A 24,809-nucleotide genomic window follows, 5' to 3' on the forward strand; every position below is an offset into this window, starting at 1 on the left:
CTTATATACTAATATAATATATGTAATACCTTGAACTTGGATGGTAGGAAATAGGCCACCAGTGTAGAGATGTTGTATACTGACTGGGCCTCATTCTGTTCCAGTTGCAGTTTCCTGATCTAGTGTAAGGGAAGCTCCCCATAACATACATTGCAGTAATCCAGCCTTGAAATGCTCCAGTGCCTGAGCTAATGTAATCAAGCTCTTCTGGTTCAGGAACAGCTATACTGTTGCACCACTTGTAGAGGTTCTGTAACAGAATTCTCAATACCACGCTTGATGAAGATTTCCTTGATTTTTTGGGGGGAGGGGGCGTGGCAATTAACATGTGTACTCTAAAAGATGAAAAGGTAAAGGACCCCTGGGTGGTTAAGTCCAGTCAAAGGCTACTATGGGGTTGCGGCGCTCATCTCGCTTTCGGGCCAAGGGAGCCGGCGTTTGTCCACAGACAGCTTTCCGGGTCATGTGGCCAGCATGACTAAACCGCTTCTGGCGCAACGGGACATTGTGACGGAAACCAGAGCGCACGGAAACACCATTTACCTTCCCGCCGGAGCGGTACCTATTTATCTACTTGCACTGGTGTGCTTTCGAACTGCTAGGTTGGCACGAGCTGGGAAAGAGCAACGGGAGCTCACCCCATCGCGGGGTTTTGAACCACCAACCTTTTGATCGGCAAGCCCAAGAGGCTCAGTGGTTTAGACCACAGTGCCACCCACATCTCTAATACACTCTAATACACATAGCTCAGATGTGCTAAACCATTATGCATTAACTCATTTCCCTAACACGCATTCCTAACATGTTTTCTCTCTCCTAGGAAAACATTCCACATACTCCAGCCAAATACCTGTTGCTTATTCTGACAGGTGGTCGTTTTAAGAAAATGAGTGCATGTAGAAAGGAAAGACTTGGGCTATTTACACACTATGAATTTAAAGCACATTCCCCACCCACTCAAAGAATCCTGGGAATTGTACTTTATCCCTCACAGAGCTACAATTATCGGCACCCTTAAGTTAGTTCCCAGCATTGGTTGGGTGGGTGGGAGATACTTTAAAAGTGCTGAGAATCAAGCGATCCTTTTGAAGTAAACACTTGAGGGGTAAGGTGCGTTTTCCGAAGGCAAGATTCAGCTAGTGACGCCGTATAAATCACCATACAAAATATAACTTTTATTCCGTGCATATTGCATTTTTATGTATCCATCTGTAAATAGGAAAACAAGGCATCTCTTTGAGAGTACAGTCAAACCCTGAGGGATAATAGATTCCTGGTCTCTTACCAATTTAGTAAACAGAAGGTGGTGGCGCAGGGGGATGAAAGCAGATCTGTTGCTGCAGAGGAGACCTGCCCCTGCTCCAAGATATTCCAGGGTCCTGAATTTTCAGCTTTCACCCAGTGTGCAAAAAAACCATCTTGTCCATTTGCTTAACAAAGCTCTGGGTCACTCTTCAAGTAAATGTGTGCAAAAGCAATAAAACAATTATGGTTGCTGCCCTGCAAGCCCCTCCCCATCCCTGAAATTGCACAGTGAAGAGGACCGCTCAAACTCCCTATCGCTTCCTCATGCAAGAGTGATTTAATTACTGTCTTAATATAATGTTTAACCTGAGAGAAAGCGAAAAGAAAAGCGTAGAACCAGAATCTGTAGCAGTTTAGGGCTATGGCACCTGCTGGATTCACGAGCGAAAGAGGTAGGAAAAGGTCTTTGCTGGAATTAAACTTTCCGCACTGGGTATCTTTGTTGTCCAAGCAGAGTTCCAGAAGGAATCTTTCTGCAGCTCGTTCCTTGCAAGAGTGTCCCGGCTTAGGGCTATAAATCAGAATCGCAGGGAAACCTGCTCCAGTTACTGGGGTGTTCACTTTCCAGTACGTCCTGGGGGTTGGTGTAAGACCTGGGGGTTGGAGTCCTGTAATAGTCCATTTGGATCTCTGTGTTGCCAAAGGAGGGAGAAATGGCAGCCGTGGTGGCTGGGACCCTCTGACTGCTGGGTGGGTAGCTGTAATCCATCGCTGCTTTCTTCAGCTTGCGCTCCTTGCAGCACTGAGCAAAGCTGAGCGAAAGGGAGAAGCCCCCAATTATCTCCAGGCAGCTCCCTAAGTAGCCTAGCACCAGGCAGTAACCCACCGCTAGGCTGCTGCCGGCCGTGATGGGAAGGTTTTGGATGTCGTGATTGTACCAAGAGACGGCGATCAGGCTAAGCAGCCCGGAAACAAAGAGCACCAGGCCGCCCAGCCCAGCCAGCAGGTACTGGGGCATATCCTGCCAGCAGCGAACGCCCAGCGAAGCCACAACCAACCCCAGGACCGTGACGGCCACAGAGGATGGCATCAGCCCTTTGGCGACTTGCACGGTCTGGTGGGAGAAGTACCCCAGCGTGTCCCTGATGTTGCACTGAGTCTTCTGGCTGCCTTGGAACTCGTTGCAGATGTCCCAAATGCCCTGGTGCTGGATCATGTCGTAGGCTTGGTCAGGGATGCGGCTTAAATCCCTCCAGGCCGGAGCCAGCGTGCTGGTCAGGTTCAGGACGAGGCCGCAGGGGCCTAGGACGATGCCCACGATCATGGCGGTCGGCGTCCGCATTCTGTGCCAGGCGACAGACAGACAGACAGACAGACAAGCTGTTATGGGTACAGACAGGTGACTGAAAAACCACTTGCTCTCAGGAAACAACCTTGGTTTACTTGCTCAGGTCCTTATATACCTGCTGTGGGATTGCTAGTTTACGTTCTGCTCGGCTGTGTGGTGCCAGCCGGGCATCGTATCATTTACGCCACACAAAGTCTGCTGCAGAATGCATCTATAGCCGTATAATAATAATAATAATAATAATAATAATAATAATTATTTATTAATTTTACCCCGCCCATCTGGCTGGGTTTCCCCAGCCACTCTGGGTGGCTCCCAACAGAATATAAAAAATATGTTAAAACATCAAACATAAAGAACTTTCCTAAACAGGGCTGCCTTCAGATGTCTTCTAAAAGTTGGATAGTTGTTTATTTCCTTCACATCTGATGGGAGGGCGTTCCACAGGGCGGGTGCCACTACCGAGAAGGCCCTCTGCCTGGTTCCCTGTAACCTCACTTCTCGCAATGAGGAAACCGCCAGAAGGCCCTCGGCGCTGGATCTCAGTGTCTGGGCTGAATGATGGGGGTGGAGACGCTCCTTCAGGTATACTGGGCCGAGGCCATTTAGGGCTTTAAAGGTCAGCACCAACCCTTTGAAGTTGGCTCCCAGTACATTTCCGAGCACATGTAGATCTTTCAGGACCGGCGTTATATGGCCCCGGCGGTTACTCCTAGTAACCAGTCTAACTGTTGCATTCTGGATTAGTTTCTGGGTCACCTTCAAAGGTAGCCCCACATAGAGTGCATTGCAGTAGTCCAAGCGAGAGATAACTAGAGCATGCACCACTCTGGCAAGACAGTCTGCGGGCAGGTAGGGTCTCAGCCTGTGTACCAGGTGGAGCTGGTAGACAGCTGCCCAGGACACAGAATAAAGAGAAGATTCACAGCGGGAGAGTAGTTACATTTGGGGAAGACCCGGCTAAGCTTGCAAGGAAACCCATGAAGAGGACAGCTGGAGAAGCTGCGACCCAGCTCAGGAGAGGCAGAAGTCCCCAGGGACCTGCTGTTCCTTCCAAGAGCTATTTTCTAGCCCAGGATTCCAGTGCTTTAAAGGAACATCCTGTCCTTTAAAAAATAACTTCAAACCTTGAAGAAGACCTTTCCTGCCTCAGCTAGAGGGAGTGGGCTTTTATCCCTTTGCTCAGGTCAGCCTCCAGAGGACCTCAAGTCCACGCTTTCACCTGGTCCTCCCGCCACTCAACCAGCAAATTATTAATCGCCTAAGCAGTGATACTGTTGTCATACAGCACTCAAAAAGGTCACAGGCAGTGGGAGACAATTCCTGGTTCGTGGGATCTATCCTTAAGCTGATGCCTTATGAGAACTGTCCCTCCCTCTCCCCACCCACCTGCAAAAATCCTGTATTTAGCCCTGGCCTGGATACAGATATTAAGGGAGAAGTGGCTGTTTACCTGTCCTGCTGCAAACAACGCCTGCTGCGACTGTTGCTCGCTCTCTCCCTGCCGTGTGCCCAGTTAAAAGAAACTGGCTAGTATGACCGAAACTTCTGTGTGTACAGAGAAACCAGGCTAGCGCTGCAGCTGAGCTTGTTCTGGGTAGTATTTTATGGGGAAGAAAGGGAGGGGAGAGGAAGCAGAAGTGGAACCGCGGAATCAGGAAAGGGTTGCCGTTACAGGTGATGCCAAGTCAGTGACTTCAGGAAGGTGGGGCCGGCTCTCAGAGCACCTTTGGAGCCGCACCTGTTTCTGTGTGATGATCGTGCTTAAGGATGAAGGCGGTGACTTTTATTGTCCTGAATAAAGGTTGGCTCTTATTGCTTAGGTAACAGCACACCAAAGCAATAAACACATACAAACTGACACTGCAGATCTTTTGAAAGGTGGTTCTAGGAACTGGATGGCAAAACACGGAGAGGCACAGATGAGGCTGTGTAAACGGAGCAATCTGGATGCTCTTAATTAATTACCCTTGAGAGAAAGGGAGGGGGGAATGTGAAGTGCCCTGGGGCAGGACAAATACATTGAAAAGAGCTGCATAAACAACTCAGTCGCCATGTTAGATACCAAAGTCCTTTGTGCCTTGGTGTATGTAGTATAAAAATGTAGTATAAACACCGACAACTGGGAAACACTGGCCTGTGAGTGTTCCAGTTGGAGAACAGCCTTTACCAAAGGTGTCATGGACTTTGAAGACACCCAAACTCTGGACGAAAGGTAGAAACGTGCTAAGAGGAAGGCACGCTTGGCAAACCCTCACCGTGATCAACTCCCGCCCGGAAACCTATGTCCCCACTGTGGAAGGATGTGTGGATCCAGAATTGGCCCCCACAGTCACTTACGGACTCACTGTTAAGGCCGTGTTCATGGAAGACAATCTTACACGTCTATGAGAGATTGCCAAAGAATAAGATTCCTTTAAGGTGCTTTAATTTCTTCATCCCACCAATTCATTTTCTCTCACAAGTTTTATTTGGTTTTCAGCTAGCCAATGTAGCTGTGCCTTTAAGAGCAGCTGGATCTAAAGTCAGTAGCAATAGTGTTACTTGCTTCCTGTTTCTGCACATTCCTTGCCATTGCAGTCACAAGAACAGGCCAAGTCCCCCCCCCCCCAAGTGAGTGGGTAACTTTAGATGGCTGCAAACCTTTAAACAAGGCCCCTAACATGGTATCCGCAAGAAGCCTTCACCTGCAGAGTGCAATATTCCTCTGGGTATATAAGGGGCGCTTATTTCTGCTTGGACCACGCAAAATGTGGGGCTACCTTTGAAGGTGACTCAGAAACCGTAACTAATCCAGAATGCGGCAGCTAGACTGGTGACTGGGAGCGGCTGCCAGGACCATATAATACCGGTTCTGAAAGACCTACATTGACTCCGAGGACGTTTCTGAGCACAGTTCAAAGTGTTGGTGCTGACCTTTAAAGCCCTAAACAGCCTCAGCCCAGTATACCCAAAGGAGCGTCTCCATCCCCACCGTCAGCCAGGACACTGAAATTCACCTCTAAGGGCCTTCTGGTGGTTCCCTCACTGTGAGAAGTGAAGCTACAGGGAACCAGGCAGAGGACTTTATGGGTAATGGTGCCTGCCCCGTGGCACGTCAGATGTGAAGGAAATAAACAACTGTCTGACTTTTAGAAGACACCTGAAGGCAGCCCTGTTTAGGGGAGTTTTTTATGTTTGAAGTTTTATGATGTTTCTGTATATGCTGGAAGCTGCCCAGAGTGGCTGGGGTAACAAATAATAAAATGATTATTAAAGTTATTTCAGGTGTCATGGTCTCAATCTGTATTGGCCTTTCTATGCCAAAATCAGTACCTTGAACTTATCCCGGCGGCTAACTGGTAGCCAGTGCAATTATTTCGACTGTGGAGTGATGTGTTGGCGATATTTTGCTCCACTGTGCATTCAGGCAGCTGCATGATTCTGGAACTCCCTCGAGGGTGGAAGTAGACTTGTTCATATTTCTCTTTACTGTGACCTCTCTTGAATCTGAGTGTGTAAGATACTACCACCCATCCAAATTCACCCAGTGGCGGTCCCTAAAATCTGTTGCAGAAGCAACTAGTTACATTAAATTCAGGGTACCCGAGGAGCATTTCAAAAATTCAGAGCATGCATAGCCATTGGGACAGAACTTGCTGTGTCTGTCACAGGCTTTCCCAGGTCACTAAAAGACCCAGAGCATGGAAACAGAAGCCACCTGACACTTGCTGGCGCAACTAACACTGCGGGACATTTCTTGCATCCCAACTTCGGAGGGGAGTGATATAGCCCATTTGGGGGGGGGTAAAGCTAGTGACGTCCAGATTTTAATGGCAACAACTGAAAAGGGGTGCTTATTCCTTTTTTGCCCAACTGGGATAACAGACTCTCCAAATTTCCCTATTTTCCAGGGACAGTCCTGGATTTACAGAAGCTGTCCTGGTTTCTGATTTGAGCCCAGAATGTCCTGCTTTTCCTTAGAATGTCCCTGTTTTCATCGGAGAAATGTTGGAGGGAATGGGGCCATCAAGGTGGGGGAAGAAACACAATGTGAGGATGAGCCTTGGAATGGCTGCACTCCCATCAGAGCCCACTAGAGGGTAGGCAAAGACAAAGCAAAAACAAATCATACCTCTTTAACAGCTGTCAGTTAAAATTCCTCCATTCTGCTTAGGGGTTCTCCTATTCAGTGGCATAGCGTGGGTTGTCAGCACCCGGGGCAAGGCAAGTAATTTGCGCCCCCTAACCCGTGGATTTGCGCCCCCTAACCCTAACCCCCAGATGTTGCGCCCGGTGTGGCCGGCCCCCCCTGCACCCCCCACGCTACGCCACTGCTCCAATTCCCACGTCCATAAGCACACATTTGTACAAAATTTGCACGTAACTAAATTTTGTGCATCTAGAAGTAATGACTAGAGTTTACATTTCACAGAGAGCAGACCGATAAATTTCCCAACCTCATCACATGAAACGAAAGTTTTTCACCTCCAACACAGACCACCCGAATCAGTTCTTAAATTAGTTGATCCATTACCAATACAGTAATCAATTCCCCCACCCCAAACCGTATTCTAAATTGGGATAGGAGGACCTGCCAGTTTCAGTTCTCTTCATTCCGGGGCAGTTTGTGATTTATTTAGTTTAAATCCTCGCGAAAAGTCATCAACATTTTTGTTCAAATTTATCCAGATAAACAAATGTACACATGCAGTTTTAACTACCACATATTACATATGCAGCTTTTACATATAAATAAATTATTGTTATTCATGTACAAGCAATTTCCTCTAAATTTTTGTGTTATTTCCACTAATATATTCATTTCTATGCACTATTTTCCCTGGTATAATACACACACACAAACACACACACACACACGCTCACACACGCTCTGTGTGTGTGTGTGTGTGTGTGCTCACGTGTATATATGCTGTATTGGTAGAGGGACGTGGGTATAGGACTTGTCGATCAGAATGTCGGCGGTTCGAATCCCCATGACGGGGTGAGCTCCCGTTGCTCGGTCCCTGCTCCTGCCAACCTAGCAGTTCAAAAGCACGTCAAAGTGCAAGTAGATAAATAGGTACCGCCCCGGCGGGAAGGTAAACGGCGTCTCCGTGTGCTGCTCTGGTTCACCAGAAGCGGCTTAGTCATGCTGGCCACATGACCCGGAAGCTGTATGCCAGCTCCCTCGGCCAATAAAGCGAGATGAGTGCCGCAACCCCAGAGTCGGTCACGACTGGACCTAATGGTCAGGGGTCCCTTTACCTTTACCTATGTATTGGTATACATATATGTATATGTATATGTATATGTATATGTGCAAAGTCCAAAGGATAGCTGTCTTCAGCTTTGCACACTGTTTCAGAAAGTGCAAGTTTTGTACGTTCACCTTCAAACATGATCTGAATTGAATGTCTCCCTCATCCCTCATTCCACAGTCCATTTTTGTTCCATTTCCCCATTCATTAATCCTTACAGGAGGTGTCTTGAGCACAGAGGTTGCCCTCTGTATCTAGTTTGTCTGGTGGAGAAGAGGAAGGCCTCAGAGAGGGCTTAATCACACCTCCCTCCTTCAAAGCCAATCCAGCTTCCTTTTTCCAAGCCCTCTGAATTTTGGGCAGCTGGCATGACCTTCTGGCCCACAGAATAGCCTTGGGATAGTCAAAAGAACGTGGAATGACAATATAATAATAATTATTATTATATCTCAGGCCTCTACACCCCCTGCAGCCTGGGGATTAGAATCCTTATTGACCCAACAGGGTACAATATGAGAAATTACACGCATCGTACACTGTATTTGGGGCACACGTTCAAAGATGAAAGGGCTAGGTACCAGCCTTCCAGATCTAAGACTTTCACTAAGGTTTCCACACTGTCCAGCAAGGGGCAGCAACTACTGGTGAACAGATCAGGTCGAGAGCTGGGAGGGAGTTAGAAACAAGGCAAATAAGCAGACAGAGAACAAAAGCTGTTCTGTCCTCTCCTTCCTCTAGTAATAGTAATGTATTCCCCTGGGGTTTCCCAAATGAGGGTATTTTCAGACTTCAAATGTGAAGTTCCTTTATTATGGTGGGAGATCAACTCAACTTTCTGGAGGAAAGTACTTGGTTGCTGTCAAACTTTCGTAGGGGAAAACACCAGCAGTTTCCCTGCTTGGGAAACACCAGCCCCGTCTTCCTGCTCCGATACGATAATCATTATTGTCATTGTCCCATAGTAAAAGCTATGGTTTTCCCAGTAGTGATGTATGGAAGTGAGAGCTGGACCATAAAGAAGGCAGATCGCCGAAGAATGGATGCTTTTGAATGATGGTGCTGGAGGAGACTCTTGAGAGTCCCATGGACTGCAAGAAGATCAAACCTCTCCATTCTGAAGGAAATCAGCCCTGAGTGCTCACTGGAAGGACAAATCCTGAAGCTGAGACTCCAATATTTTGGCCACCTCATGAGAAGAGAAGACTCCCTGGAAAAGACCCTGATGTTGGGAAAGATGGAGGGCACAAGGAGGACACCAGAGGACGAGATGGTTGGATAGTGTTTTCGAAGCTACCAGCATGAGTTTGACCAAACTGCAGGAGGCAGTGAAAGACAGGAGTGCCTGGCGTGCTCTGGTCCATGGGGTCACGAAGAGTTGGACACGACTAAACGACTAAACAACAACAACAACCCATACAGAACAACGAAATGGGGGGGGGGATCTACATAAGACATTCAAAACCAACAAGCCTGCTATCCCAGCTATCCCAACCTGGTTAGCCCCCTAAAAACTCTGATGCCCCATTTTTAAAATACACAGAACCACAGAATTATAGAACTGGAAGGGACTCCTAAAGCTTTTCTAGTCTAGCCCCCTGCAATGGAGGAACTTATTTGGCAATCACTCATAGCTAAGGAAGCATGCAGTCTGAGCAAGGACACAAACGCCACTAAAGGGAGCGCAGCTGTCATCCTCTAAACATGGCGGTACTCCAGCTCCCATCATAGAACCAGAGAATTGTAGAGTTAAAAGGGACCACAAGGGGCATCTAGTCCAACCCCCTGCAATGCAGGAATCTTTTGCCCAGTGTGGGGCTTTCACCTACAACCCTAAGAGTCTCATGCTCTACTCACTGAGCTGCCAAGGCAAAGCTCAGCCCAACCATCATGGCCAACAGTCATGGCTGATGGGAGCATCTGTGTGCAGTGCCAGATTTAAGTACATTCATATCTCAGGTTGCAGACGCTTCAGGTTGCGCGTTTTCGGGTTGCAGATGTGTAGAAACCTGGAAGTACCGGAACGGGTTACTTCCAGATTTTGGCGCATGCGCAGAAACACTAAATTGCACTTTGTGCATGCGCAGAAGTGCCAAATCGCATGCACAAATGCAGCGCTGCAGGTTGCGGACACTGCGGGTTGCGAACGTGCCTCCCGCACGGATCATGTTCACAAGCCGAGCGTCCACTGTATAAGCTAAACAAGCTATAGCTTAGGGCTCCACTCTCCCCCCCCAATTTCACTATTAATATACTTCTTCTTAATTGTATTTCAGTTCAGCTATTACTTTGATAAAATACATACGTTGTTATGTGCAAATGGCTTTAGATACCTGCTAGGTCCATAAATTACCATATAGGATAAATTCAACACACAAAAAAGCAACAATTTGTTGTTGACAAAGGCTAGCTGGACATATACAGGGCCCCATTACCTTCAGTAGCTTAGGGCCTCACCAAACCTAAATCTGGCCCTCGCCATTCCTGAGTCCAGCAGAAGTTGCATGAATTATGCCATATTATAAAAACAATGCTAGTTTGTATAATTTATTCAGGGCACAGCTTCAGTTTTTTCTTGTCATGGGATCTGCAGATGATTATTATTGTTTTACTGTTTTGAGGTGCACGCAGCCTGATAGACTGCTTTTGAATAGGAAAGTTCCATTTAATCTCTAATAGAAATTGAGAGACTTTATCCTGCATTACTTTGTATACCCTTTAAAAAACAACACCCTAAGCTAAAAAAATCACTATAGAGTATCTTCTTCTGTTCCTTTTCCCAAAGTATTTCCTCGCATTCGTGTTTCAGGCCCCATCTGTATAGTACTTCTGAAGCAGTATCATGCCATTTTTACAGTAATGATTTCCCACAAAGGATCCCATTCTGTTAAGGCTGCTAAGAGAAGACCCCAGTTCCACTCAGAGAGCTACATTTCCCAGAATTCCCTGGGAAGAGGGTTTGATTGTTAATCTACTTTGAGAATTGCACCTGTGTGAGGAAAATGGCATCTCCTAACAAAGGTCCATATAGTAAAAGCCATGGTTTTCCCAGTAGTGATGTATGGAAGTGAGAGCTGGACCATAAAGAAGGCTGATCGCCAAAGAATTGATGCTTTTGAATGATGGTGCTGGAGGAGACTCTTGAGAGTCCCATGGACTGCAAGAAGATCAAACCTATCCATTCTGAAGGAAATCAGCCCTGAGTGCTCACTGGAAGGACAGATCCTGAAGCTGAGGCTCCAATACTTTGGCCACCTCATGAGAAGAGAAGACTCCCTGGAAAAGACCCTGATGTTGGGAAAGATGGAGGGCACGAGGAGAAGGGGACGACAGAGGACGAGATGGTTCGACAGTGTTCTCGAAGCTACCAGCATGAGTTTGACCAAACTGCGGGAGGCAGTGGAAGACAGGAGTGCCTGGCGTGCTCTGGTCCATGGGGTCACGAAGAGGCGGACACGACTAAATGACTAAACAACAACAACTCGCAGCACCTTTAACAAACTACAGTTCCCATGGTTCTTGGGAGGGAGCCATAGCTATATCAATTGGCATAATACTACTTTAAATGTATAGCACAGATGAGTCCTCAGACTCATGTATATTCCTGCACGTTTTTGACTTTCACAAAAGCGGGGAGTTGTCAGACCTCGGGTTCTGGAAAAGCAGCATTCCTCTGCGGCTCTTGAAAAGAAAGCAACGGTGAATTGAAAACGGAAATTAAATTTAATAGGCACATAGATCAAGGGCAAACCCAGGGCTGGCCAAACACGATCTGACGGAGATCTCGTTTTGGAACGGTGCCGTATTTCTTCCAGTCAGTGAATACTTCTTGGTGGCCTGCAGCAAAAGCCTTGTGGCTTGTTTTTGGTATTGGTTAAATTAATTGTTCAGTGAACTACTAGCGATACTAATCAAACAATTTGTTTCTGGTGCCCTGCCAACTCTGGAGAATCAAAAGGAGCAGAGGGAGCAGACGGGGAAGTTCAGTGCTTTGGCTCAAGCCAAGATAAGCTACATTTGTGGCCGCGGGATTATATTTGTGGATATCAGGCAAGGGAATGAACTTTTGGACGGCTTGCTTCCCCTAAGGAGGGCTTAGGAAGTCTGGGGTGCTGAACGGGATAGACCATAGCTGTCAACTTTCAGATTTGAAAATAAGGGATCAGCAGCCTCGAAAAGGGACACGGGTGGCGCTGTGGGTTAAACCACAGAGCCTAGGAGTTGCCGATCAGAAGGTTGGTGGTTCGAATCCCCGTGGCGGGGTGAGCTCCTGTTGCTCAGTTCCAGCTCCTGCCAACCTAGCAATTCGAAAGCACGTCAAAGTGCAAGTAGATAAATAGGTACCACTCTGGCGGGAAGGCAAACGGCGTTTCCGTGCGCTGCTCTGATTTGCCAGAAGCGGCTTAGTCTTGCTGGCCAGATGACCCGGAAGCTGTACGCCGGCTCCCTCAGCCAATAAAGCGAGATGAGCGCCGCAGCCCCGGAGTCGGTCACGACTGGACCTAATGGTCAGGGGTCCCTTTACCTTTTTTAGCCTCGAAAATAAGGGATCAGCAGCCTCACCTGTCCCGGGGACAGTCTACGGGATATCTAACAATCCGGGATAGCAGCGGGAAATGGCGCTGGAATAAGGGCATTTCCCGCAAAAAAAGGGAAGGTTGACAGCTATGGGGTAGACCAGTCAGAGGAGGAGAGGCCAGCAACTGGCAGTCTTTGTGCCAAGCCTACGGCCCCCACAAGGCACACAATTTTACTTAAAAAAAGAAAAGAAAAACTTTCAACATAGCATCCCCAGGCACAGGATCAGAGGTTAACCACCTCCCCTTTTCCCACGTGCTGAGCACCATGTAGGTTTGCCACCCATCCCTAGAAAAATGGGATTGCTCCCTTTTTGGACAAAAGTTCCCCCTATCCCATTTGGACTTGAAACGGAGAAAGCTTTTCTCCAATATTTGAGCTTGGAAGGCCCAAAATGGTGGTTGTAATAATAATAATAATAATAATAATAATAATAATAATAATAATAATAATAATAATAATAATAATAATTTATTATTTATACCCCGCCCATCTGGCTGGGTTTCCCCAGCCACTCTGGGCGGCTTCCAACAAAACACTAAAATACAATAACCTATTAAACATTAAAAGCTTCCCTAAACAGGGCTGCCTTTAGATGTCTTCTAAAAGTTTGGTAGTTATTTTTCTCTTTGACATCTGGTGGGAGGGCATTCCACAGGGCGGGTGCCGCTACCGAGAAGGCCCTCTGCCTGGTTCCCTGCAACTTGGCTTCTCGCAGCGAAGGAACCGCCAGAAGGCCCTCAGCGCTGGACCTCAGTGTCCAGGCAGAACGATGGAGGTGGAGACACTCCTTCAGGACGTTTAGGGCTTTAAAGGTCAGCACCAACACTTTGAATTGTGCTCGGAAACGTACTGGGAGCCAGTGTAGGTCTTTCAAGACCGGTGTTATGTGGTCTCGGTGGCCGCTCCCAGTCACCAGTCTAGCTGCCGCATTCTGGATTAATTGTAGTTTCCGGGTCACCTTCAAAGGTAGCCCCGCATAGAGCGCATTGCAGTAGTCCAAGCGAGAGATAACCAGAGCATGCACCACTCTGGCGAGACAGTCCGCGGGCAGGTAGGGTCTCAGCCTGCGTACCAGATGGAGCTGATAAACAGCTGCCCTAGACACAGAATTGTCCAGGGTGACAATTGGACAGCTGTGAGTCCAAAATGACTCCCAGGGTGCACACCTGGTCCTTCAGGGGCACAGTTACCCCATTCAGGACCAGGGAGTCCTCCACACCTGCCCGCCTCCTGTCCCCCAAAGACAGCATCACTGTTGGTGCAGATGATGAGGAGCCTGGCTTGGTGTGAGCGACAACAGAGAGAAGGAGCGACTTTCTCTCCTTCCCTCCTTCCTTCCCTCTCGTCGGTGCTCCTCCTCAGCTACCACCGCCACCAGTCTAGCATGGTGCAGGTTGCAGGTTGCAATATTCAATCGCAGGCATTTCCACATTGGGCTGGGAGAGATTTCCTGTCTGAATTCCTGAAGAGCCTTTGCTAGTCAGTGTCTCCAGTACCAGCCTAAAGAAACCAGTGGCCTGACTCACCTTCCTACAGAAGGCTTCTTTCCGTGAATAATGGTGAATAATCAAACTCAATTGGAAGGGGGTTCTCCAAAATAGTTGCTGTTATGTACTGAGTTGAATAGGATCCAGAATGCAGCAGCCTGATTGGTCCACAGGAGCCATCCAATCCAGCTCCAGGTGGAAGTGAATCCGCAACCTGATTGGCCTACAGGCGAATCCTGGAATTAGCCAATCACCTGGGGCCCGTTGTGTAAATAATGTATATAAAGCAGACATTCTGGGGGAACTTCCATTTCTCCTCACCACTATGAGCTGAATAAAGAGCATGAAATCCACTCTCGACTCTGAGTATATTTCAGTTGCCACCACAGCTGGCCTTGAAGTCCTTGATGTAATCAAGAGGACGGAAACCACATTAGTTGGGATTAAGCTGGCTGCCTTTCTCTCTCGGCCCTTTCACCTTTTCCTTCTTTCCTGTGGTTTTCTTCAAGTTCAGGTTCAGCACTCTCTTGGGCAATTAGCGTGTGATTAATCGACATAAGATACCTGCCCTTTCCTTTCTACATCTACCATATGTGGGAGCCAAAGATCATGACTAATGTTAAGAAATGGTGCACGTGCTTCGATATCGCTGGCTGTGGACGAGCACTTCAGAGGCTGGCAGTTCTTCCCTGATTCTTTGTGCTTCCTCATGGCTAGCAGAAGCAGGGGTAAAAGCACCACACTGAATGAACTGGCAGGATTCACCAGTGATTCTGAGTGCAGGTTACTTTGGGTTACAGCAATGTTGTGGTGTGTTGTTCTTAAAGCAGAATATCTGCAGGTCTATGCTCCGTGGGCTTTCTAGTTTGAGGGGGAAACAGATAAGGAGAAATCTGATAAACGTTGTTTATTACTAAAATTTATATCCCACCCTTCACCTTAAGGTCACAGGGTGGCGATACAACATCACATGCCACAAATGACAAATAGAGTTAATTAACTCAATATTAAATCACTAAAACCAGTATGTAGCCATTTCTCTCGTAGTACTTATCTGAAGAACAATACAAATTAACATTGTCATTTGATTTTTTTTCAACTGACCAATTTATTGACGTGTTATTGATGTTTTTACTGATGTTATCGTAGCACTGTAGCACGTGTCCTTATGTTGTACACTGCCTTGTTACATTTCTTAGGAAAGTACAGTTTGTAAATATTTAAATGCAAATCACAAATATTTGCTGTTGATGCTCAAAGGATTGATGAAGTAAGGAAGTTTTCAGGTGTCACTGCAACCCACTCAGCACAGCAGCCTGTTTGAGGGAGGAGCAGATTCAAAAGTGAGGGGGCCACAACTGAGAAGGCCCTATTCCAGGTTCCAGTTAACTGGATCACCCTTGTTGATGATACAACTAATAGGACTTCCCTGGCCAATTTCAGGTCAAGGGCAGGATAGATCCATGTGAAGGAAGTAGACAGAGGTCACATCCACACTAAACATTTAAAGCAATCCTATACCACTTTAACAGATATTACTTCCCTCAAAGGATCCTGGGAATTGTAGTTTGTTAGGGTGCTGAGAGTTTTTAGGTAACCCCATTACAGAGCTACAATTCTCAGTATCCTCAACAAACAACAGCTTCCAGGATTCTTTGAGGGAACCTATGATTGTGCTTTAAATGGATTGTGACCAAAGGAAAATATTCTCCCTATTTAATAATGCTAATTGGTCAGGTGGCGAGACACCCAGTAAAATGAATGGGCAGTAGGTTGAGCCAATAGGAAGTTCTTTGTACAGGGGATTACCAACTTAGAGAATTAAAAGTGGTGAAAGACACAAGCTCAGGTGGCTTTTTAAAGAGGATTAGATATGGAAGATAGGTCTCCAATAGCCACTACAGTCAAGTGGAGCCTCTGCTTTCAGAAGCAGCTATGTCTCTGAGTATCATGCTGAGGTAAATATGAGCAGGCTGCTTCACTTGTGACTTTCCAAAGGCATCGTGTTGGCTACTGTCTGAAGAAAACCGCTGGGCTTTTTTAACAGTGCAGGTCCACACCATACATTTAATTTAAAGCACACTCAATGCACATTTAAAAGACATGCTCCCCTCCAACCCAACCCCCTAAAAACCTGGGAACAGCAGTTTGTTAAACGCACTGGGAATTAAAGCTTTGTGGTGGCGGAACTACAGTTCCCATGGTTCTTTAGGGGAAGTCATGTGCCTTAAATGTGCATTGGATGTGCTTTAAATGCTTCTGAGCCAGCAAAGCTCAAGCTTCTGTAGATGACCTGGGTTCCCACCTCCGTCTCGTCTCATAATTCATAATATCAAGTCTGTATCCTGCAAGCAACCTCTTCACAGGCTTCCTGTTTTCCCGCCTCGAAAGATTGGCTGTGTGTTGTGGCAGTGGAGATTGTTGAGCAATTTGTACCTTGCAGTTCCTGTTTATGCATCTCTTGTTCTCCCTGGGAACAGGCATACATCAAGTGCAGGGATTCACAGGGAATGCCTTTTGTCACAGTGCAGTGGTGGCAGTTAAGAGATTTGTAGCATTAGCACTAAACTCATTTGATCTGAAGCAAGTGGTGGGGGACCTCAAGTTGTGGTCTGAAGCAAGTTGTGGGTAATCTTTGTATAATAATAATAATAATAATAATACAGTCATACCTCATGTTATGTTTGCTTCATGTTATATTCTTTCAGGTTACGTCCTGCGGTGACCCGGAAGTACCGGAAAGGGTTACTTCCGGGTTTCACCACTTGCGCATGCACAGAAGCGCAAAATGACATCACGCGCATGTGCAGAAGCGGTGAATCGCAACCCGTGTGTGCACGGATGCACCACTGCGAGTTGCGTTCTTTTCATGTTGCAAATGGGCCTCTGGAACAGATCCCGATCGCAACCAGAGTTACCACTGTAATAATAATAATAATAATAATAATAATAATAATAATAATAATAATAAATAATTTATTTATACCCCGCCCATCTGGCTGGGTTTCCCCCAGCCATTCTGGGCAGCTCCCAACAGAATATTAATAATAATGAAGTGATAAAACATCAAACATTAAAAGCTTCCCTAAACAGGGCTGCCTTCAGATATCTTCAAAAAGTCAGATAGTTGTTTATTTCCTTGACATCTGATGGGAGGGCATTCCACAGGGCAGGTGCCACTACCAAGAAGGCCCTCTGCCTGATTCCCTGTAACTTCACTTCTCGCAGTGAGGGAACCGCCAGAAGGCCCTCGGCACTGGACCTCAGTTTCCGGGCAGAACGATGGAGGTGAACAGGTATACTGGGCAGAGGCCGATTAGGGCTTTAAAGGTCAGCACCAACCCTTTGAATTGTGTTCAGAAACGTGCTTTTAGTCTAGGATTGTGATCAGCAAATATTTTTACGAGAGAGCATCTCTAAGGCAGTGGGCCAGGAGGTCTCTATACCCACCCACTGCCTCCTCGCAAAAATAGGATAGTGGCTTGGTGGCCACATTTGGAGAATTCACACTAACTGTGGATTCTTTCTTTACCAGTTGATTCATTTGAATTAGCTGTATCTGAACTCTCTTTGAAATGGCCTCCCTGCCTCATTTCCTATGGTGGGCCAATGAGAGTTTCCTGTAGCTACACTTGCCCTTTGGGGAAGAAAATCCTCAGGAGATCTGATCACCCACCACATCATCTAGTCGTGCCCTTAATAGGAGAGTAAACAAATATAACTTTCAGGAAGTGGTTATGGATAATCTTCAGCAATGTTTGATAGCAGGAACACCTTCCTGACAGATGTCAAGGAAATAAACAACTACAGTGGTACCTCTGGTTATGAACTTACTGTATTTTACGCTCTATAAGATGCACCTGACCATAAGACGCACCTAGTTTTAGAGGAGGAGAACAAGAAAAAAAATTCTCTCCCTCCCTGCGCAGTGCCTCTCCAGCAAAGCGGAAGGAGAAACGGAGCCCCTTCCATTTCTCCTCCCACTTTGCTGAAGTGTAGCAAAGTCAGAACAGCAAGAGGGATCGCTGTGCAGTGAAAGCAGCAATCCCTCTTGCTGTTTTGGCTTCTGGGATAGCCATGCCAAGCCTCTTCAGGGCAGCAGGAGCATTCCTTCTGTTGCCCTCAAGAGGCTTTGCGTTGCTTTCGCTGAAGCCAGGACAGCAAGAGGGATCAGTGCACACCGATCCCTCTTGCTCTCCTGGCTTCTGGGATAGCTGCGCAGCCTGCATTCGCTCCATAAGACTCACACACATTTCCCCTTACTTTTTTTTGGGGGGGGGGAGTGCGTCTTACAGAGCGATAAATACGGTAATTTGTTCTGGAGGTCCGTTCTTAACCTGAAACTGTTCTTAACCTGAGGTACCACTTTAACTAATGGGGCCTCCCGCTGCCGCTGTGCAATTTCTGTTCTCATCCTGAGGTAAAGTTCTTAACCTGAGGTACTACTTCTGGGTTAGCGGAGTTTGTAACCCGAGGTACCACTGTATCTGACTTCTGAAGGCAGCCATGTGTAGGGAAGTTTTTAATGTTTGATGTTTTGCTGTGGTTTTATAATTTGTTGGAAGCTGTCCAGAGCCACCCAGTGAGATGGGCTGGCAACATATTATTATTATTATTATTATTATTATTATTATTATTATTATGGCTGGCAACATATTATTATTATTATTATTATTATTATTATTATTATTATTATTATGGCTGGCAACATATTATTATTATCATCATCATCATCATCATAGCATGGGAGATGACCACAGGCAGCAATCCTTGAGGTGAGAACAGAGGTGTGTCCGTTTCCCTCTGTGAAACATTGGAAGCTGTGGTTTTTTTCTTCCTGCCATTCCACCAAAGATATGGGGAATTGTTTCCTTGATAAGAAGAGAAATATTCCATCATTGCACATGGAATGCTAAATGCAGCTTTTCTGAGTAGAGCACGGAGTCTACAGGCTCAAAAGTATGTCTAATAAAGGGTGGGGAAATCACGCCCCACAGCAGCATTTCTGCAGCATTCGTGCTTTATGGATTTATGGAAATGCATGCTGAGAACTGTGCTGCTCCAAAATACACAGCGGAATTCCTGCTATTTATAATCCTAAAATAAAAAGGAAGTTATTGGGACGGGAGGACGGGAGGTAACAAAACACTGGCATCCAGTTAGGAATGTGAAAGCTTGGGTTTCAGCAATTGTAGGAAGACAAGTTTCATTCATTTTGCCTGACAAGCTGGAAACTGGCCACTTGCTGTGGATCAGGAGCTCATTGATGTCTCTGTGATGCCGAGTCTGAATCACTAGCTCAAATGCTGAGATGCCCACTTAAACTCAAGAGCCCTGCGATTTAGGTTCCTAGGCAGACACAGACTGAAAACCTAATCCCAGCTGCCCTGAGTGGCTAGAGCAACCCAATCAGATCAGTGGGGTATAAGCAATAATAAAAAATTATTATTATTATTAAATAGGACGTCACTATTTTCATTAGATAAATGTTGACAGGTATGTTACTGTGTCACTTACTAGTTGTCCATTGAGAACCCTAGGTTCTTGTGTGACCTTTGTTTTGAAATCCACCAACCTACAGTCAAGTCTCTCCCTTTGTCAAGAAGAATATTTACTTGGTTTCTTTTCTTTTCTTTTCTTTTTTTAAAATGGTATTATTTTTCAAGGCTCTCTCAAAGCAATTCACAAAAGAACACCATTAGACATTTTGCAGACAGGGCACCATGTTATGCCACAGGTTCACATTTGGTAGGGTAGGCTGTGGCCCTACGTGTTATAGGGAATCTGGAATTGGAAAGTGTCTCAAACTATAGCCTGGCCTTATAGTGTCATTGTCCAAAAATTAATAAGAAACTGAGAGGAAACAACATTGACCAATTTGCCCATTCCTAGCGTTAGCCACGAAATTAAAAGACGCCTGCTTCTTGGGAGAAAAGCAATGACAAACCTAGACAGCATCTTAAAAAGCAGAGACATCACCTTGCCAACAAAGGTCCATATAGTTAAAGCTATGGTTTTCCCAGTAGTGATGTATGGAAGTGAGAGCTGGACCATAAAGAAGGCAGATCGCCGAAGAATTGATGCTTTTGAATTATGGTGCTGGAGGAGACTCTTGAGAGTCCCATGGACTGCAAGAAGATAAAACCTCTCCATTCTTAAGGAAATCAGCCCTGAGTGCTCACTGGAAGGACAGATCCTGAAGCTGAGGCTCCAATACTTTGGCCACCTCATGAGAAGAGAAGACTCCCTGGAAAAGACCCTGATGTTGGGAAAGATGGAGGGCACAAGGAGAAGGGGACGACAGAGGGCGAGATGGTGGGACAGTGTTCTCGAAGCTACAAACATGAGCCTGACCAAACTGCAGGAGGCAGTGGAAGACAGGAGTGCCTGGCGTGCTCTGGTCCATGGGGTCACAAAGAGTCGGACACGGCTAAACGACTAAACAACAACAAAGCATTGTGTGACAATGGCACACTCTTCTCACTGCCAGAAGTTTTGGAAATGCGACATGAGACCACCATCTCAGTGACAGTCCAGCAACCAACTCTGTACTAAAATTGTCCACACATTAATGGAGCTGTCTGAAAATCAACTCACCTGCCGCTTGAAGTGAATGACCATAGTCTCATATCAACTGAATGAAAAGAAATCAAATGCAGCTTTTTCTAATAGTAGACACATACATGCTGCTTCCTTCCAGGGGTCAGTTTTCCAGCATGTCAAGTAAATACCTTATTTTAAAATTATATCCTGCAGGCTGTAATGCGATGCCTGACTATGTTATCCTAATTAAATGGCTCGCAGCACTCCCTGTAAACTTCAAACCAGGGCTGTGCTTCTGTTCTGAAATGAATACCACCACCCGTCGGATTCTTCTGTTCAGACGCCTGTTGCAGATGGCGCAGGCATAATAAAACACTTGTCTCGGCAGTTATGCGAAGTCTACAAAAAGTTTCACAGACAGAAGTCGCTTTGCAACATGATGTCAAACTCAGAGCTGGCCCTACCATTAGACAGAATGAGGCAACTGCTTCAGGCGGCAGATAGCTGGAGGGCAGTGGGGAGGTGCTGGACGGCAGAGCTGCCTTAGGCTATGTGGGCTGCCTTAAATTAACTTGCTCTCTTCAGGTGCAGTGGGAGGTGATGGGCCCTTTTGACAGTATTGAAGTAAGATGCAACAGACAGCCCAGTCGGACTTTGTACATGGAATGGGGAAAGGTAGCATCTTATAATTCGCCTCAGGCAGCAAAATATTATGGACCGGTCTTGTTCCCACTGCAGGTGCTTGATGCAAGAGTTAGCATGACACAGTACCCCTGCTCTGCCATCTAGGCCAAACTTTCTTGTCCATTTAAAGGTAAAGGGACCCCTGACCATTAGGTCTAGTCGTTGCCGACTCGGGTTGCGGCGCTCATCTCGCTTTATTGGCTGAGGGAGCCGGCGTACAGCTTCCAGGTCATGTGGCCAGCATGACTAAGCCGCTTCTGGCGAACCAGAGCAGCGCAGGGAAACGCCGTTTACCTTCCCACCAGAGCGGTACCTATTTATCTACTTGCACTTTGACGTGCTTTCGAATTGCTAGGTTGGCAGGAGCTAGGACCGAGCAACGGGAGCTCACCCCGTCGTGGGGAATCGAACCGCTAACCTTCTGATCGGCAAGTCCTAGGCTCTGTGGTTTAACCCACAGCGCCACCCGCATCCCTTCTGCTCCATTTAGATAGCAGTAATCAGAATGGGCTTCAGCAACAAACCCATCTGTCTCATGGATACTTGGCGCACTCTTGCAAAACATACCGCTTGGTAGCACACTGAGCGGAAGTGTGCAGAGCAAGATTCTTCAGCCCTGCTGCCACATGAAATCTAGTAGCTTAAAGAGGTCCAGAAATTCCTGGTAGGAGTTTACCTATTTGCAAAATTAGCTAAGACAGCTATACAACAGCAGAGGATGCACGCAGGTACATTGCTTCATAGAATAATTGCAAAGTTGGAAGCTACCCAGAAGGTTCATCTAGTCATCTAGTTTTAAAAATCTAGCTCAATTTTTAAAAAAAATTGTTTTATTAATACGAACCAACAGAGCAAAAGGCAGCCTTTGTGAGGACTCCTTCCTACCGAAGACCACTCAGATATCATTTTTATCTTTGCCACATGATGATTTTCGGCTGATGTTTGAACTGACCCCAATGAAAAGCACTACACACTACACCAGAGTTAAATGAGATTCTATAGGCCATGGGTAGGCAAACTAAGGCCTGGGGGCCAGATCCGGCCCAATCGCCTTCTAAATCCAGCCCGCAGATGGTTCGGGAATCAGCGTGTTTTTATCTGAGTAGAATGTGTGCTTTTATTTAAAATGCATCTCGGGGTTATTTGTGGGGCATAGAAATTCGTTCATCCCCCCCCCCCCATATAGTCCGGCCCCCCACAAGGTCTGAGGGACAGTAGACCGGTCCTCTGCTGAAAAAGTTTGCTGAGCCCTGCGATAGGCACTCTACCTGTGACAGCTCATTCACATGTAAATGCCACCACCTGGTACTTTGACTGGAATAGGCACACTAACATAGGTAGACACATAGAGGCTGCATTGCAGTATGTAAGTGATAAACATACATCTGTGAAACACGTAATAGCTTAATTAAACAGTTTTTGTCCCGGTGCTCCAATTAGGTTGCACAATGAGCACTGACACAGCCTGGGTTGTTTTTTTCCTCCTGAGCAGGAGCCCCAATCCATCTCTCGTTGTGTTTTTAAGCATTTCTGTGCTGCGACTAGAATGTAGGTGGAGAGAGATGTTTCGATATGCATTTCAGTGCACAGCCTAATGAAAGCAAGGTAATGCGGAGAAATGGCGTTCACATTCAGAAGCAAGTTCTGAAGTGTGTTTCGCTGTGCCTCTGACTTCTGTTATATTATTTATTACAACATGTATACCCCACGTTTCCTCCTAGGAGGACTGGGATGAGGAGCTTAGAGAGACGCTTCAGAAGTTGTTTGCTGTAATCATTAGCCTAATGAATCCACCCTTAGCATCCAATCTCCCATGTTGACGTAGCCGTTGAGAAAGATGATAAACGAACCTGAGCTTTCTAGTGGCGTGACATGTAAACAGAAGCCATCAGGCCTAGTTAATGGCCTTTCCTAAATGCTATCTTTTGCATGAAATAAGTAATTGAGCCATGAGCAATGCAAGTAGAGGTATCTGGAATGACTTTTTTCCCCCAGAAGACGACACAGAACACCAAAATACTTGGTGAAAGTTCCATCTCTTAACTATCAGGGACTGCTTGGATACAGAAGAGGAATGGTGGGAGGAACCTGCTGGTAAAATATTGGCTGAGACAGCTACTGGTACTAATGTCCCTGGTGAAAAGGGACAGCTGGAGCATATGGAGCACATTTTAGTTGTCCCCTTGTCCTCTATAGCTTCTTGCTTTGCTTTGCTTTGCTTTGCTTTGCTTTGCTTTGCTTTCCTCTAAGACCCAGGCCTCCTGAAAAATAACAAACAGGAAACCAACCGCATTGTTGGACTATATCGCCTTGCCTGTCTGTTGCCTTCACACGCAAACTTCCTTCCGTTACATAGTGTTCCTTTTGTACATGGTTTTGAATGGGGCGCATTAAGACCCCAAACAAGTGTTATTTATTAGCTGCTTGCCTGGCAGTTCTTCTCACAGAACAGACAGACAAAGCGCCCCCAAGCTGGCTTCCTATAGATAATACGGTTGCGCTCTGGTATACAGCCAACTCCCCGAGGCTGTTGAATTAAAAGCCAGTCTGGGAATTTAAAAGGCAGGCGCCCTTAATAAAAATAAAAATCACATTTATGGTTTATTCTCCTACTTGCATGCACAATGTCTCTTAACAGCCCCTGAAAGAGTTTTATTTCGTACTACTGTCCTTGATTCCTGAGAAGAGGCAGGGCCAGCTAGAAAGGGCAGAGGGGTCTGTGTCAAACTCCCTCAGTAAAGATGGGAGCAAGGTAATGTGACAGGGTTTTGGGTGCCTTAAAATTTGGACACTCCCTGGACTCAGCTACATTGATAAAGAAACAATGATTTGAATGCACTATAAACATGCAACACCAGAAGGCGCAAGAGAGCAGGAAATTTAAAAAATGTGATTTTCATAGGGATTTTTTTCTTTTGTTACAACGATCTAACTTCTGACCTATTTAGTGTGTGTGTGTGTGTGTGTGTGTGTCCCTGCCAGTGTTTAGATCCATCCCCTGAGCACTTGAGAAGACTGAGATTCTCCGTATGTGTAAGCATTTATTAATACCCAGCAGCAAGGACTCTTAATAATGTAAGGAAAACCTGTGACCACGGAGAGGAATCAGGCTGTTGAGGAAGCCGGGCTGTCTCCCTTTCCTGTGGCGACCAGCTTCCCTCCCCCTGGTCTCCCAGAACCCGAAGAGGTATGAAGAGGGAGGAGCAAAGACAGTCAAGATGAAGGAGCCTCAGATTGCTTGAGAAGGAACCATGGGAGGAAGAGCTGTGGGAAGGTGGGGGACCTTCAGTCCTCACAACTGCCTCATAGGGGCAACAGCTACCGGGACTAGCTGCTGTGCCACTTGTGTTGTTTCCGTCTCTGGAGTCACCAGGCTCCACCTCTGAGTTAGATACTCTGCCTGTCATGCCAGCTTCGACTCCAGAGTTGCTGGAGACGGCGCCCAGCTCAGTCCCACAATTGGAGGCTGCTGCCCTGTCCATCCCATCGTCTCCAGAGGAGTCGCCAATGCCTCCTCCATCATCCAGGTGGTAGAGACACCAGTGCAGGCCACCCAGTCTCCCATGAGGACAGCCTGCTTGCTTTCCCAGTCTAGGGAACAGTCCTGTTTGCTGTGCTAAGTTGTGTCTGCCTCATTGCCTTATATACAGTCGTTCCTTGGATCCCAAGCGTCTTGCGAGTCGA

At 46.5% G+C, this 24,809-nt stretch overlaps 2 protein-coding genes across 4 annotated transcripts in view; one reads left to right on the forward strand and one right to left on the reverse strand.

The window, feature by feature from the left end:
* The window catches only part of LOC309521731 (low-density lipoprotein receptor-related protein 2-like), a 92,347-nt gene that overhangs the window by 47,142 nt on the left and 20,396 nt on the right, over positions 1–24,809 (forward strand). The window lies entirely within an intron of this gene.
* On the reverse strand, positions 1,161–4,272 carry CLDN23 (claudin 23). 3 transcript variants are annotated; one of them, XM_082205968.1, is made up of 2 exons: positions 4,047–4,272; positions 1,161–2,588 (listed from the first exon to the last, which is right to left on the reverse strand). In XM_082205968.1, exon 2 carries the CDS (start codon positions 2,585–2,587, stop codon positions 1,817–1,819), a length of 771 nt encoding a protein of 256 aa, XP_082062094.1. In that variant the 5' UTR covers position 2,588; positions 4,047–4,272; the 3' UTR covers positions 1,161–1,816. The 3 variants fall into 3 exon arrangements, with proteins under 3 accessions (XP_082062094.1, XP_082062095.1, XP_082062096.1); XM_082205969.1 differs by lacking the exon at positions 4,047–4,272 and adding an exon at positions 3,983–4,021; XM_082205970.1 differs by lacking the exon at positions 4,047–4,272 and adding an exon at positions 3,353–3,463.

Source organism: Podarcis vaucheri (genome assembly GCF_965113315.1).
Source record: "Podarcis vaucheri genome assembly, chromosome: 17".
NCBI classification, from domain to species: Eukaryota; Metazoa; Chordata; class Lepidosauria; order Squamata; family Lacertidae; genus Podarcis; species Podarcis vaucheri.